The 15,266-nt window shown below is 50.0% G+C and overlaps 1 protein-coding gene across 1 annotated transcript in view; it reads right to left on the reverse strand.

Annotated features, from left to right (window-relative positions):
* INCENP (inner centromere protein) overlaps positions 8,221 to 15,266 on the reverse strand; it is a 33,884-nt gene continuing 26,838 nt past the window's right edge. Inside the window, 2 exon segments of the mRNA XM_021082921.1 lie at positions 8,221 to 11,077; positions 12,531 to 12,681. Coding sequence (XP_020938580.1) covers positions 10,863 to 11,077; positions 12,531 to 12,681 — 366 coding nt within the window. The 3' untranslated portion in view covers positions 8,221 to 10,862.

Genomic DNA, 15,266 nt, shown 5'->3' on the forward strand with positions numbered 1-15,266 from the left:
AAGCCATGTCTGCAACCTACACCACAGCTCACGGCAATGCCGGATCCTTAACCAACTGATCAAGGCCAGGGATTGGACCTGCGTCCTCATGGACACTAATTGGATTCGTTTCTGCTGAGCCACGACAGCAGCTCCAAAGCACTAACATATGTTATAAACTCCTTAAAGCCATGTATTACTTCTTCCTTTGCCGCTGTGCACAGTTGTCCCTACATGATTTATGCCCTGAGGTTCACCACCAAACGTGTGGGTTAATGCACCTGCTGCTCCCACAGGCCACCTGCCAGCCACCGTCCTGCGTGGATGCAGCTCAGACCTCTTGCTGCAAGCTGTGAGCTTCTGAAGAAGGTACAGGACACAGAAATGGCCACTGGGCATCCGAGATGGTTTCCTTCACCTTGTTCATCAACTCTTGCCTTGAAGTGTGGCTCTGTCACACATCTCTTGTCAGTGTCATAACAGAGGAAGAAGGTAGGACAACATCAGAAATGCCATTATTGCATCAGCTCATAGAACCCTCCATGTCTCATCTCCTGCTCCGCGGGTGTGGAATCTGAAGAGACAGCCGTTAAATGCACCTGGCATGTTTACGTGTCGCCTTCTTTCGTCCAGAGAAGAGCTGGTCAGTTTTGAACGAATACAAACCCAAGCGAAACGTTCACTTCCTTGCAGTCGCTTGCATCCACAAGTAGAAGAGAAAGGCGCCCCTAGCGACCAATGGTATATTGCAAGTGTTCAGGGAGACCTCAGACTGAAATGGTGAAATGGTGCCACCTGCAGGTGGCAGAACTGATGAGTTGCAGAATTTATTAGTCTGCAATTTGATTGTATTAATCTACCATTGATTGAGCAGAGACTGTGCTTGCTTAAGTCAGCAAGGAAAGAGGAAAATTATCAAGCTTTCTGTTTCCGAGATGTGTAGCCTGAAAAGAGTTAAGGAAAATGAAAAGAGGTGACGTGGTTAAGCTTGGATACATCTTAGTAAAATAAATGAGGTTTAAACCAACACTGCATCATTTCTTGGGAAGGAAAGAGATGACAGGGTCTTTAATAAAATATAATCTCCCACTTGACCAGGCAAAAGCCCTCAGAATGGAGAAGAACGTTCCATCAGCACTTTGCTGAGGTTCAAATATGTTGATAAGTAGGAGTGATTGCTTTTCTTTTCGCTTTTTAGGGCGTCACCCATGGCACATGGAAGTTCCCAGGCTAGGGGTCTAACCGGAGCTACAGCCGCCAGCCTACACCACAGCTCACAGCAATGCCAGATCCTTAACCCACTGAGCAAGGCCAGGGACTGAACCCATGACCTCACGGTTCCTAGTCAGATTCATTTCTGCTGCGCCACGACGGGAACTCCAGGAGTGGTTTCTTTAGTCCATTCAAATTGGCCAAGTCCCAACCTTGGCCTTGAGGTGGAACACAGTGACTCTCAGGGCGCATCTTGGGGAGACAGCAGGTTGCCTTAGATCATTGCTCCTCAAAATATGGTCCCCCACACCAGCATCATCTGGGAATTTGTTTGAAATGCAACTTCTTCAATTTTACCTCATATCTACTGATGAGAAACCCCAGGGGTGAACCCAACTATCAGTTTCATCAAGATGCTTAGGTGATCCCGACCCAAATTATATTTGAGAACCACAGCCTTGGAGCATCTCACGTACGGTGGCAACGGAACGTAATTCGTTGCTTTCTGGAATATTGGTCCCTAGACTAATTTATGGCAACACATGTTTATGTAAAAACTAAAGAGACTCTATTACTAGACCCTGGAGCATCCTTCCACCTGCAATGCTCATCTCCCAGATGCCTCATGCCTTTATTTGGGCTGGAATGTTACCTCCTCTGTGAGACCTTTCCTGGAATCCTAGTTTTTATTTTATTTTATTTTATTTTATTTTATTTTGTCCCTTTGCCATTTCTAGGGCTGCTCCCGCAGCAGACGGAGGTTCCCAGGCTAGGGGTCGAATCGGAGCTGTAGCCGCCAGCCTACCCCAGAGCCACAGCAACGTGGGATCCGAGCCGCGTCTGCAACCTACACCACAGCTCACAGCAACGCCGGATTGTTAACCCACTGAGCAAGGGCAGGGATCGAACCCGCAACCTCATGGTTCCTAGTCGGATTCATCAACCACTGTGCCACGACGGGAACTCCTGGAATCCTAGTTTTTAAAGTTAAAGTATAGCTGATTTACAATATTACAGTAGTTGCAGGTGCTGGTCATCCTAATTCAAACCACACCACTCCCCTACCTCCTGCCTTATTTTTCCCTGTGGTATTTATCACCTTCTAATATAGTTAAATTTTTACCTCTTTATCTGGTTTATTATTTTGCTCCCCTCCATTAAATACAAGCATCATGATGGCAGGGATGTTTCTGTTTTCTTCACAGATGTGTTCAAAGGGCCAAGAACAGGGCCTGGCATGAAACATGTGTTCAGCAAGAGGTTTGTGCGGGAATGGCCATGACTGCAGGGAGGCCCCAGTCAAAGGACGACTGATAAAGGAAATGCGTTCCTGGGCGAGTCCGGGTTGGAGATGATCAGGAAGAGTCAAAGGAACCAAGAGGAGATGTCCAGGTTCAAGAAAAGAACCATCAGGAGTTCCCGTCGTGGCTCAGAGGTTAACGAATCTGACTAGGAACCATGAGGTTGCGGGTTCGATCCCTGGCCTTGCTCAGTGGGTTAAGGATCCGGAGTGGCCGTGAGCTGTGGTGTGGGTCGCAGACGCGGCCAGGATCCCGAGTTGCTGTGGCTCTGGACCCCTAGCCTGGGAACCTCCATATGCCGCGGGAGCAGCCCTAGAAATGGCAAAAAGACAGAAAAAAAAGAAAAAGAAAAGAAAAGAACCATCAGCAAAGGAAAGGGAACTCCAGTGTGATCTGACTTGCACTGCATCCTATACGTTCTCTCTGGGTACCAGATTTACTATGAAACGAGGGGGGAGGAGTTCCCACTGTGGTGCAGCGGGTTAAGGATCTGGCGTTGCTAGAGCTATGGTGTAGGTCGCAGCTGCGGCTCAGATTCAATCCCCGGCCTTGGAAATCCCCTATGTTGCAAGTGCAGCCAAAAAAAGGAAAAAAAAAAAATGTGGAGGAAACCCAGAAACCCTGGAGGTTAGAAGCACGTAGCGCCCTTTAGTTGAGGGCAGGGGGCAAAGCCTTTTCTAGGAGGGCACCCAGCATTGCCACTGACCCTGAGGCCCATAGAAATATCACTCCCGGAAGAACTTGTGTCCCACAAGTTTGACGTTTGGGATGGAGATGTCCACGCAGTTTATGATAAAGGAAGGAGGCCGTCACTGTGGCCTTTCACTTAACAGCCAGTGTGGGAGAAGAGTGGATTGGGCGGAAGAGGAAGGTCAAGGGGATGAAACAGCTCATTCTGTTCATGGGTCTTGTCACATTCATTTGCTCATAAATGCCTGCACTCCTGGAAGCGCAGACAGACAAGCTTTGACCGAGGTTGAAGGCTACAGGCACAGAGGGGTAGGGAGGCCTGGAAAGGATGCTGAGCTTCTGTGGAACAGGTGGGGGTTGCAGGAGAAGGACCAGAGGGTGTCTGTGTCCCTTCCAGCCATCCCGGAGAGGTTCCGCTTCCTCCACCAGCTGCAGGCAGGTGAGGTGAGCATCTTTGGGCCGGATGCTCATGGTTAAGGACTGAGCGGTCTCCCAGACTGAGCTCTCACTGATGTACCCGCTGAATCTGAGTTAAGGAGAGAGAAAACCCGTAGGTGATGGTGAGATGGTGCTCCGTCCTGGATCCCAGGCCCGATGTGATCCAGCCCCAGGGAATTTTTCTAACATTCTATAACTGATACTCAGCGCTTCTCCCGGGTTTTAGTTTCCTGTTGCCCCTGTAACAAACAGATGGTCACAAAACAAACGAAGCAGCTTAGCAACATGACATTATTATCTGGAGGTCAGAAGTCTGACCTCGCTTTCACTGGGTTAAAAATCCAGGGTCGGCAGCCTTCTGTTCCTGCCAGAGGCTCTAGCGGAGGATTTACTTCCTTGCCTTCCAGAGTCTAGACGCTACCTGCATTCCTTGGCTTGTGGCTCTGTGCTCCATCTTCAAAGCCAGCGGTGCAGCCCCTTCCATCATCCCTGACCTCTTCTTCTGTCTGTGCATCTCTCTCTGACCGTGATGCTCCTGTTCCCCTCTTGTGAAGTCTCTTGGGTACCTGGATAATCCAGGAAAATCTCCCACCCCAAGATCCTTAACCTAATCACATCGGCAAAGTCCCTTTACTGTGTAGGATAATGTAGCCATAGGTTCCTGGAATTAGGGACCTCTTGGGGGGACCGTTACTCAGCCTGCTACACGATACGACACACTGGATTCGAATGGAAGGACTGAAGTAAGCTGCAATCCCTTGACCTGCTGAACAAGTTCAAGTATCCTGTTACTATACCGGGTTCAAGATCAATTTGATGGGCTGCCCTCCGAGTAGAGGGTGAGCCCTGGAGGGAGACTGGTCCAATACGGTAACCACAGTGATTTGCACGTTCGTGAACTTGTACCAGGCCTGGCGGAAGGATTTCTAGGTTCTTCTCAGCCTCAGCTCTCATCTCTGAAGCTGAGACCCCTTCTCCCCCCACCCACCCCCAGCAAATCAGATCGTCCTGAGCTGAGTCACTCTCCCACATGGATGGGGGGACGAGGTACAGCTTTTCAGGAGCTGAAGCCTCAAGGTCCTAGGAAACAGAAAATGATGGGAAATAAACTTAGTGAGAACACGCCTTCCTTGCCCTGACTGCCAAGAGCCCCGTGGTCCCACGGGGGCGGGGGGCGGGGGGCAGCCAGGGCCCTTCTGCTAGAGGGACCCCTGGGCTGGCGGCTGGGCTGCCCTGCAGACCGACTGCTGTGTGATATAGCATCTCCCACGGAAGCCTAAAAATTAGGTTCCTCCCTCTTTGATATGAATCACAGCAATATTTTGATTGGGGTGGGCCTTCTAGCATGGGGACAGATTGCTTGGTTTGAGAAATTTCAAAATGACTGGTGGTGATTTGGTTGGAGTGGTTCTACTTTGCCAGTTGGGGACAGCTAAGGTTGTCTTCCTCGGTAAGGATACAAAGAAGGTGCCTCAGGCCACGAGGCACTTGGTGTCCCTAGTTCTGGGTGCTGCTGACAGCCCTATGGATGCTTAGCATTGAGCTCCAAGCGGCTCAGACAGGACAGTGACTTGGGATCTGGGTGGAATTTGCAAACCTTTGGAAGGCAGGTCATGGCCAGCTTCCCTTTGTGCCTGCTCCCCTTTGTTTCCTAAACCTTCTGGAGGAATGCGGGCATCATGGAAGCCCAGCCTGTGGCTCTGGCCCAAGCAGAGCTCACCCAGTGTTCACTGGTGCTCAGCAGACTGAGCTGCAGGGGGTGCTCATGGCATGACCATCCCAGATGGAGCCAGAAAGAAGCTATACCTTTGTTTACCCGGGGGAGACGGGGAAAGCCTCACGGGGCAGCTATGCAGGGTCAGCCAGGGTCTGACCAGAGAAGAGTGTCGGGGAGGTAAGACGGGCGGAGGGCAGGAGAAAGGGGGCGCTACTCTGAGGGGTGGGATTGGCACACGTGGATGGATCCTACTGAAGCAGGGGGAGCCTCGAACCTGTCCCTTCATCAGATCGTTCCCAGCACTGTTCCCAGGAATAAGGTTGGATAGGTCCTTTGTACCACCCCGCCCTTGGGGGCAGGGAAATGCTTAGTAGCAGGGGCTTAGAAAGAGCAAAAATTTTAAATTTTTGATTGATCCTTTCTTCCCATTTTCTTTCCCTTCCCTCCTTCCTTTTTTGTCTTTTTAGGGCTGCACCCATGGCATACGGAAGTTCCCAGGCTAGGGGTCAAATTGGAGCTACAGCTGCCAGCCTACACCACGGCCAGTCACGCCACAGCTTGTGGCAACCCTGCATCCTTAACCCACTGAGGGAGGCCAGGGATCAAACCAGCATCCTCATGGATACTAGTTGAGTTCTTAACCCACTGAGCCACAATGGGAACTCCTTTTTCGAGTTCATACTTTTGGTGTCATACGTAAGATATCTGTGCCCGGAGTTCCCTGCTGGTGCAGGGTTAAGAACTCAACTAATATCCATGCGTTGTCACTGCAATGACCTAGAACTTCACTATGTCCTGGGCTCGGTGACATAGGAAAGGAAAGGAAAGGAAAAGAAAGAAAGAAATCTGTGCCAACACAGAGACCCTAAGATTTTTGTCCCATTTTTTTTTTTCTAGTTTTATGTTTCTCACTTTTACATTTAGGCCTAGGATGGTTCAAGAATTAATTTGATATATGGTGTGAGTAAGGCTAGAAAATTTTTAATATCTTCACCTGCTGAGCCACAAGAGGAACTCCCTGAATGTAATTTTAACTCCTCCTTTTAAGTACCTTTTTTTCTTTCTGGCCCTCTTGCACCAGTCAGAACCTACAATAAAATGTTCAGCAGTAATGACTGCGGACACCCTTGTGTTGGACCTGCTAGTAGGAGAAATACCTCCAGTCATTCATCATGTTTGCTGATGATTTTCTGGTAGAAGTGCCTTTTCAAACTGAGGAAATTCCCTTTAAATGATTTGCTCAACACTATTATCATGAATTAGTGTTAAATTGTCCAACTCTGTATGTATGAATTTAATCACAGGCTTTCTCTCCTGTTCTTTTTTTTTTTTTGGCCGGCGGGGGGGGGGGGGTGGCCTACACCTGCAGCATATGAAAGTTCCCAGGCTAGGGGTCAAATCAGAGCTGCAGCTGAGAGCCTGCACCACAGCCACAACAATGCCAGATCCGAGCTGCATCTGTGACCTATGCTGCAGCTTGCAGCAATATCGGATCCTTAACCCACTGAGCAAAGCCAGGGATTGAACCCCCATCCTCACGATACAAAGTTGGGTTCATAACCTCCTGAGCCACAGTGGGAAGTCCCTTCCCTCTTGTATTAATATGGGGAATCACATTAATTGTCTTTCAAATGTTAAACCTACTTTGCAATGCTGGGATAAACCCTATTTGGTTAAGATGTAACCTTTTTATATAAGAAGCATTCGTTAGGGAGTTCCCATTGTGACTCAGGGCAAGCAAATCTGACTGGCATCCATGAGGGACGCAGGTTCAATCCCTGGCCTTGCTCAGTGGGTTAAGGATCCAACATTGCTGTGACATAGGCCGGCAGCTACAGCTCCGATTCAACCCCTAGACTGGGAACTTCCACATGCCTCAGGTGCGGCCCTAAAAAGACAAAAAACAAAACAAAACATCATTTGTTGGATTTCATCTGCTAAAAAGAATTTTTGTGATGTTCATGGAGAGTAATTGTCTGGTTTTCCTTTCTTGCAGTGACTTTGTCTGGTTTGGGGATCAGAGCAATGGTGGCCTCATAGATGGAGCAGTTCCCAGAAGAGGTTGTGGAAAATCGGTGTTATTTCTTCCTTGAACGTTTATCACTACAAATGAAAATTCTTTCATACACGGGGCTATTTAGGTTTTATATTTTATCTTGAGTGAATGAATTTGTATCTTCCAATTAATTCCTGTTCATTTCATCCAAACTGTCACATTATAGTAAGTTGTTCATAACCTCTCCTTGTAGTTTTAGCATCTGTAGAATCTGTAGTGGTGTCTCCTCTCGTTCCTGACATTGGTTATTTTGTTTATTTTTCTTATTCATCTAGACGAAGTTTACAAAAATTCTTCTTAAAGAACCAGCTTTTGGTTTAACTAAGATTTCTCTATTATTTTTCTTTTTCCAATGTCATTGATATCTGCTCTACCTTTGCTACTCCCTTCTTCTGCTTCTATTTCTGTTTGTTCTTCTTTTTCTAGGTTCCTAAAGGAGAAACTAGGCTCACTGATTTGAGACTTTTTCTAACATAGGGGAATTTAGTGCTATAAATTTCCCTCTAAGCACTGCTTTAGTTGTATCACAAGACACAAGGTCAACACAGAAAAACCAACTGCAGACTTCCCGCTGTGGCACAGTGGCAACGAATCTGACTAGTATCCATGAGGATTCGGGTTCAATCCTTGGCCTCACTCAGTGGGTTGGGGATCCGGCATTGCTGCGAGCTCTAGTGTAGGTTGAAGACGAGGCTTGGATCCCGTGTGGCTGTGGCTGTGGCCTGTAGCTGCAGCTCTGATTCCCCCCTCCCTGCCACTAGCCTGGGGACTTCCATTCACCACAGCTGTGGCCGTAAAAAGAAAAAAGGAAAACAAACAAACTGGACTTCATCAAAATTAAATCTTTTGCTCTATGATAAAAAAACAAAACGAAACTGTTACATGAATGAAAAGGCACGTTGTAGACTAGAAGAAAATGTTCAAAGTACACATCTGACAACAGATCTGTATCCATAATACATAGAGATTCTCAACAGCAGGAAAACAAACAACCCAAACTTCACAATGAACAAATGCTGCACCAAAGACACACAGGCGGCAAGTAAGCCCGCGAGATGTTCCAGCCTGAGCCATTAGGGAAACACAAATTAAAGCCACGGTGAGAGGAGTTCCCTGGTGGCCGAGCAGTGAAGGATCCAGCATTGTCACTGCTGTGGCTCTGGTTACTGCTGAAGTGTGGGTTCAATTCCCAGCCCGGGAACTTCCCCATGCCGTGGGTGCAGCCAAACGAAACAACAAACCAGGATAAGAATTCACTACATGTCTATTCAAATGGTTAAAATGAGAAGCACAGATAACATCAAGGGCTACTAAAGACGGAAAGCAACTGCAACTACCTTTTTGGTTGAACAGTCTCACCTGACATAAATATGTTTATGAGAAGTAATATTGTGCCATTATGGCTTTAGGCAGACAACTCACCAGTTGACAACACAACATGTTCTAGCCAGAGAACATATGGGAACAAATTTAAATAGACTGTATTTGCATGAACTGTAAAATGTTTTTCTTTGCACAGGTGGAATTTTCTAGATCAACCTGTTGTGGGTATTCACTATTTCATTTTAAAATGTATTCAGCCTTGTGTTAGGTCTTGATTTTGTCCTAACAGGGCCAGCAATCATTTTCTGTAAAGGTTCATAGCAAATAGTCTCAGCTTTGTGAAAAATTAGGCCTCTGTTGCAACTCCTTTGCCCCTGCAGAGTGGCTGGGGACAAGCACTTGTTCCTGCAGGGTGAGTTCCAATAAAATTTTATAAAAACAGGAGTTCCTGTCCTGGCTCAGCGGAAATGAATCTGACTAGGATCCCCGAGGACGCAGGTTCCATCCCTGGCCTCGCTCAGTGGGTTAAGGATCCCATGTTACCGTGAGCTGTGGCATAGGTTGAAGACACGGCTCAGATCTGGTGTTGCTGTGGTGTAGGCCAGTGGTTACAGCTCAGATGTAATCCCTAGCCTGGGAACTGCAGGCTAGGCTATGCTGCCAGTGTGGCCTTAAAAGACCAAAAAAAAAAAAAAAAAAAAAAAAAAAAATCCCACAAAAACAAAAATAAAAAACAAACCCTAAAACTTTATAAAAACAGACTGTGGCTTGATCTGGCCCAGAGGCCATTCAGAACACCATTGGCAGCTATCAGGCAGGGCCTGCTGCCACAGACACTATGTGTTTAGGTAGCAGCTGCCTGGCTTTGCGGGAAAATATCTGAACTGTTTGCCCGTACTGGCCCCGAGGTAGTTTCAAGAGCCATCCCCTTTCCAGCCCAGATCTCCTGCCTCACCAGCACACCCACATTCTAAAGTCCTTTCACCAGAGTTCCCGCCGCGGTGCCTTGAGTTAAGAATCTCACTGCAGGAGTTCCCGTTGTGGCTCAGTAGTTAATGAACCCGACTAGGAACCGTGAGGTTGCGGGTTCGATCCCTGGCCTTGCTCAGTGGGTTAAGGATCTGGTGTTGCTGTGAGCCGTGGTGTAGGTTGCAGACATGGTTTGGATCCTGCATGGCTGTGGCTGTGGTGTAGGCCGGCAGCTTCAACTCCAATTCAGCCCCTAGCCTGGGAACCTCCATATGCCACGGTGGGACCGTAAAAAGATAAAAAAAAAAAAAAAAAGAATCTGACTGCAGCATCTTGAGTCACTGTGGAGGGCAGGTTTGATCCCCTGCCTGGCATACATAGTGGATGAAAGGATCCAGCGTTGTGGCTGCAGGGTATTTGGAGCTGTGGTTCAGTCCCTGGCTCAGGAACTTCCATCTGCCATAGGTGTGGCCATAAAAAAAATAAAAACAAATAAAGTCCCTTACCATCTGTGCAGCAAGGGTGGCGCCTGAGGCGTGGAGGGGTGGAAGAAAGTTCTCAAGTGGCAGGGCCCCATTTTCCTGACTTCCACCCCAGGTCTCACCCTTGAACAGGCCCTTACCAGCAGGGAGCTCCCCAGAAAAACAGGACGTGTCATTCCTTGTTCCAACACCAAAGTAATTGAAGTGTTTCTCAGCATTGCCCGGGTTGGCATCAGAATCACCCACTACGTGGGCATCTCTGGGGGTGGGATGCGGGTGACCTGGACACACACCCCAGGAGAAGGAGCAGCCCAGCCAGCGGCCTGAGACAGGCCCAGGGTCCAGGGCTCCCTGCCGAGAAGCCCAGTCTCATGATACCCACAGGCGGCTTGAAGGAACAGACTTTATTAATCTAGCTCTCAAACACTAGAGGCTAAAACGCAGCTGAATCATCAGTCTATGTACACAGTGCTGTCAGCAGACCAGACGGGGCTGGGCCTGGTTCTGCCCAAACACCCACCAAGCTCAGCCTCCCGACAGGCCCGGGTCGCTTTCCACTCGCAGCACACAAGACGCCTATATACACGGGCCCAAACCCTCAGCGACAGGACCCCAGGCAGGAGGGCACCACACCAACAGAGACACGGACAGACAGACACAGACACAGGCCGAGCCCGCCGAGAGGGCCCCTGGCCTCAGTACTTCTTCAGGCTGTAGGCCAGGCTGCCGGGGAGCCTGGCGCCTTGGAGGGGCGGCGAGTTCCACACGGCGGAGCTGGTGCGCTTATGGTAGCGGGGCTTGCTCTTCTTAAAGATGTCCTCCAGGTCCAGCGGGAGGATGGTTCCGAAGAGCTCCAGAAGGTTCGGGGGGTGGTAGTACTGGTGGATGATGGCCTGGCTGAGGTGGGTGCCTGCGGGGGGGACAGGAAAGGCTGGGTCACTGCCTTGGGGCTCCCCCTGAGCCTCCCCAACCCTGCTGCCCACACCCCCCTACACACACAGAGCCCCACCCCCAAAGCTGCCGTCGCTCTCACTGCGCTCCTACAGCCAGCCGTGCTCCGGCGGCTTGAGAGAGCCAGGCTCTTGATTAACCCCCCGTTGCATGGCTGCTCTGTCCCCGCAATCACCACAGAGGCAGGCCCCTTAATCTTGCCCACTTACAGCGAGACATCTGCCCCAAGGCACACAGCTAGTGACTGGCAGAGCCCGGCTTTGAAGACAAGTCCGGCTCCAGGACTGGAGCACACAACGCTGTCCTCAACCGCTTTGAGGGGCTGCTTATGTCCTCAGCTCCACAGGCCCAGCGTGCCCGGGGCAGGCTGGGACCGAGGGTGACCCACAGCCCGGCCAGCAATGCCAAGGAGGACCCTGGGGGGTCAGGAGGCGGCACGTGGGCCCAGCGCTGGCCCTGCACCAGGCCTTCTAGACACTAACTCACTCCATCCTCAACAGCTCTTCTCAGTGGGGTGCTCCTAGCACCCCCATTCCACAGAAGGGAAAACCGAGCAAGCTGAAGGTGGCTGGTGAAGGCCAGTGGTAACTAGTCTGGCTCCTAGGCCATGCTGACCCCTGCCCCGCTGCCACCTCTGGATGTTAAGGAGACACAGATTCTGGTTACTCTGGGGGTTCAGGTGAACTGGAACTCACCCCTGTCTTCTGCAGAGCGCAGATCCCCTGCGGGATTCTAGGCCCTTCTGCTGGGGAGAGAGGCTGCAGCCCGCCCCTCCCCCAGCTTGGCCAACTCTGTAAAGCACCCCCCCTTCCCCCCATCCTGTGTGCACCCGCGTTGGGGCACTCCCAGCAGGCCTGGCGCCCAGGCCTGAGGTGGCACCTTTGCCCTTACCCACACTACTATCTGGATGCTGGGCCTGTAAATTCGGGGTGCCACCCGCTCAAGTACCCCCCCATCCCCATCCCTCCCGCGGCTGGCTGAGCCCCTTGCCCTGGCTCTTTGTGCGCTGCTGACACTCCAGTACCACTGTAGCTCTATTCCCACCCCAGGGTGCACATTTGGGTCCATGCGGCCTGCCGGCCAGGACTCAGGGATGGGGGGCACCCAAGCTGGCACACTCAGCACCACACCTGCCCCTGGGTAGCCGCCATCTAACGCATCTCTTGAGAATGGAGGTACCCAACGTTGTGGATCTGGTCCCCGGCGGAGCGCACTGGCCACGGGGCACCCACCCTTCTTCCCCAGGTGCAGCCTTGTCCCCAGAGGCAGACTTGTCGGCCAACAACTCAAGCTGCCAGTTCACAGGCACAACTTGCTCTTGACACCTGCAGCTGCCAAGCCACGGCGCCCCCAGGGCCCTTGAAGTCACAAGTGAGCACCCGGCTCTCCTGGGGGGCTCCGGCCCTGCTCACCTCTGGCCCAGTTGGGGATGGGCTTCCGGGGATGGGCCTCATCATCGGTGGAGTCGTCGCTGTTCAGATCCATCCCATAGTTATCCGGGTTGATCTTGGGGGGCCCCCTGTGCCCCTGGGGAGTCATTTGATACGAGGTACAAGCTGGAGACTGGAAAAGAGGAACGCAGCTGTCAGCTGCCCCCTCTGCTGTGGGCATCTCCCACCGCCGCTGAGGGCTCTGGCCACCTTCCCTCATTTCATGGGAAAAATAAACAAGTTCAGGCGTCACCTCTTTTTTCTGTCCCTTTAGGGCCGTACACACGGCATATGGAAGTTCCTAGGCTAGGGGTCGACTCAGAGCTGCAACTGCCGGCCTGCACCACAGCCACAGCAATGCTAGATCCAAGCTGCGTCTGCGACCTACACCACAGCTCATGGCAACGCCGGATCCTTAACCCACTGAGCGAGGCCAGGGATTGAACCCTCATCCTCATGGATACTAGTCGGGTTTCTTTCCACCAAGCCACATTGGAAACTCCAGGGGGTCACTTTTTAATTAAAAAAAAAAAAAAAAATTACACCGCAGCTGCTCAGATCTGATGCCTGGCCTGAGAACTTCTATATGCTATGGGGTGGCCAAAAGATAAAAATAAAAATATTACACCACATACACAACTGACGCTGTACCTTCCTTTTTCAAGTGAAGGTATGTTGTTAACATTCTTCCAGGTGAGTGTGTCAGTGTGTGATCTTTGAACCACTGCAGGACATTCCACTGGGAACGCCACCGTTTGTAATGTAACCATTGGGTTCGGCTAACTTCTAAATTTTCAATATCTTAAACTACTGTAGCAATGAAAACCCTTCCTGATACTATATTTTGTGACAGCACTAAACTGGAAACAGACTAAATGCTTGTCCACAGGGCCTGGTTAAAGAAATTCTGGTCCAACTAATCAGAACACAGCCATCCAAAGTAAGAGATTTTTAAGTGATAAAATAGACACACATCTACAGTACATTAAATGAAAGGGGGGAAAAAAAGGAGCAAAAAAGAAAATCGAGCTGCCAAAAAACAAGTGCATGTGTTACAGACTAAATGCTTGTATTCCCCCCCCAAATTCCTGGGTTAAATCCTAACCCCCAGTGTGATGTGATCTGGAGGTGGCGTCTTTGGGAAGGTGTGTAGGTCACGAGGGCTCTGCCCTTATCGGCGGGATTAGCACCCTTAGGAAAGAGACCCCAGCGAGCTCGCTCCTCTTCAGCCACACGAGGACGCAGAGAAGACAGCTGTCTATCCACCGGGAGGACAGCCCTCATCAGACCGAGTCGGCCAGTGTTGACCCTGGACTACCCGGCCTCCAGAACTGTGAGAAATACATGTCTGTCCTTGAAGCCCCCCAGTCTAGGGCAGTTTACTGCAGCAACACAAACAGACTATGGCAGAAGTCTGTGCCCACTTAAAACCCTATATATGGAGTTCCCGTCGTGGCTCAGTGGTTAACGAATCCGACTAGGAACCATGGGTTGCAGGTTCGGTCCCTGGCCTTACTCAGTGGGTTAAGGATCTGGTGTTGCCGTGAGCTGTGGTGTAGGTTGCAGACGCGGCTCGGATCCCGCGTTGCTGTGGCTCTGGTGTAGGCCGGTGGCTACAGCTCCGATTCGACCCCTAGCCTGGGAAGCTCCATATGCTGTGGGAGTGGCCCAGGAAATGGCAAAAAGAAAAAAAAAAAAAACAATAAAACAAACCCACAAAACCCTATATATGTGTGTGAGAGGGAGTCTATGTGTGTATAAAATGTTTATAAACGTAAAAATATAGACAGATATACACCAGGCGGTAGGCACCACGTTGGGCTGTGAAGGGGGCAAGAAGAAGCCCCTGAAGCAGCCCAAGAAACAGGCCGAGGAGATGGACAAGGAGGATGAGGCATTCAAGCAGGAGCAGAAGAAACTGGAGGAGCTAAAAGCGAAGGCCTTGGGAAAGGCTCCCTTGCATCAGTTGGAATTAAGAAATCTGGCAAAGGGGAGTTCCCTCTGTGGCTCAGCAGTAAAGGAACCTGACTAGGAACCATGAGGATGCAATTCGATCCCTGGCCTCGCTCAGGGGGTTAAGGATCTGGCGTTGCCGTGAGAGCTGTGGTGTAGGTCACTGATGTGGCTGGGATCTAACATGGCTGTGGCTGTGGTGGAGGCCGGCAGCTGTAGCTTCAATTCGACCCCAAGCTTGGGAACTTCCACACGCTGCAGGCATGGCCTTAAAAAAAAAAAAAAAAAAAAAAAAAAAAGGAAAGAAAAAAAATCTGGCAAAAAGGAAACTGTTGGTTGTGCCTGAGGCCATGACGATTCTGTTCCTGTTTAAACATCTGGATTTCCTGCTAGAACATCTGCTGCCACCTGCAGCGAGAACGGAGTGTTGTCTTGGAACATATGTACCTTTGTTTAAAGAAAAAAGAAGATATACACTGGACTTATTGAGTTTGCTTCCGACGGTACCTTTTTTTTACTTTTTGTACTCTTTTATAAACTTCAGTATCTTTTTTCTTTTTTTTTTTTTTTGAACAACAACATTCTACTTTCAGAATAAGGAAGAATATACCTACCAAAAATAGTAAAAAAAAAAAAAATTTAAAAAACAGGAAGAATAGAGTTCCTGTCGTGGCTCAGCGGAAACGAATCCAACTAGGAACCATGAGGTTGCGGGTTCCATCCCTGGCCTCGTTCAGTGGGTTAAGGATCTGGCGTTGCTGTGAG

The sequence above is a fragment of the Sus scrofa genome, chromosome 2, assembly GCF_000003025.6.
Source record: "Sus scrofa isolate TJ Tabasco breed Duroc chromosome 2, Sscrofa11.1, whole genome shotgun sequence".
In the NCBI taxonomy this organism is placed as follows: Eukaryota; Metazoa; Chordata; class Mammalia; order Artiodactyla; family Suidae; genus Sus; species Sus scrofa.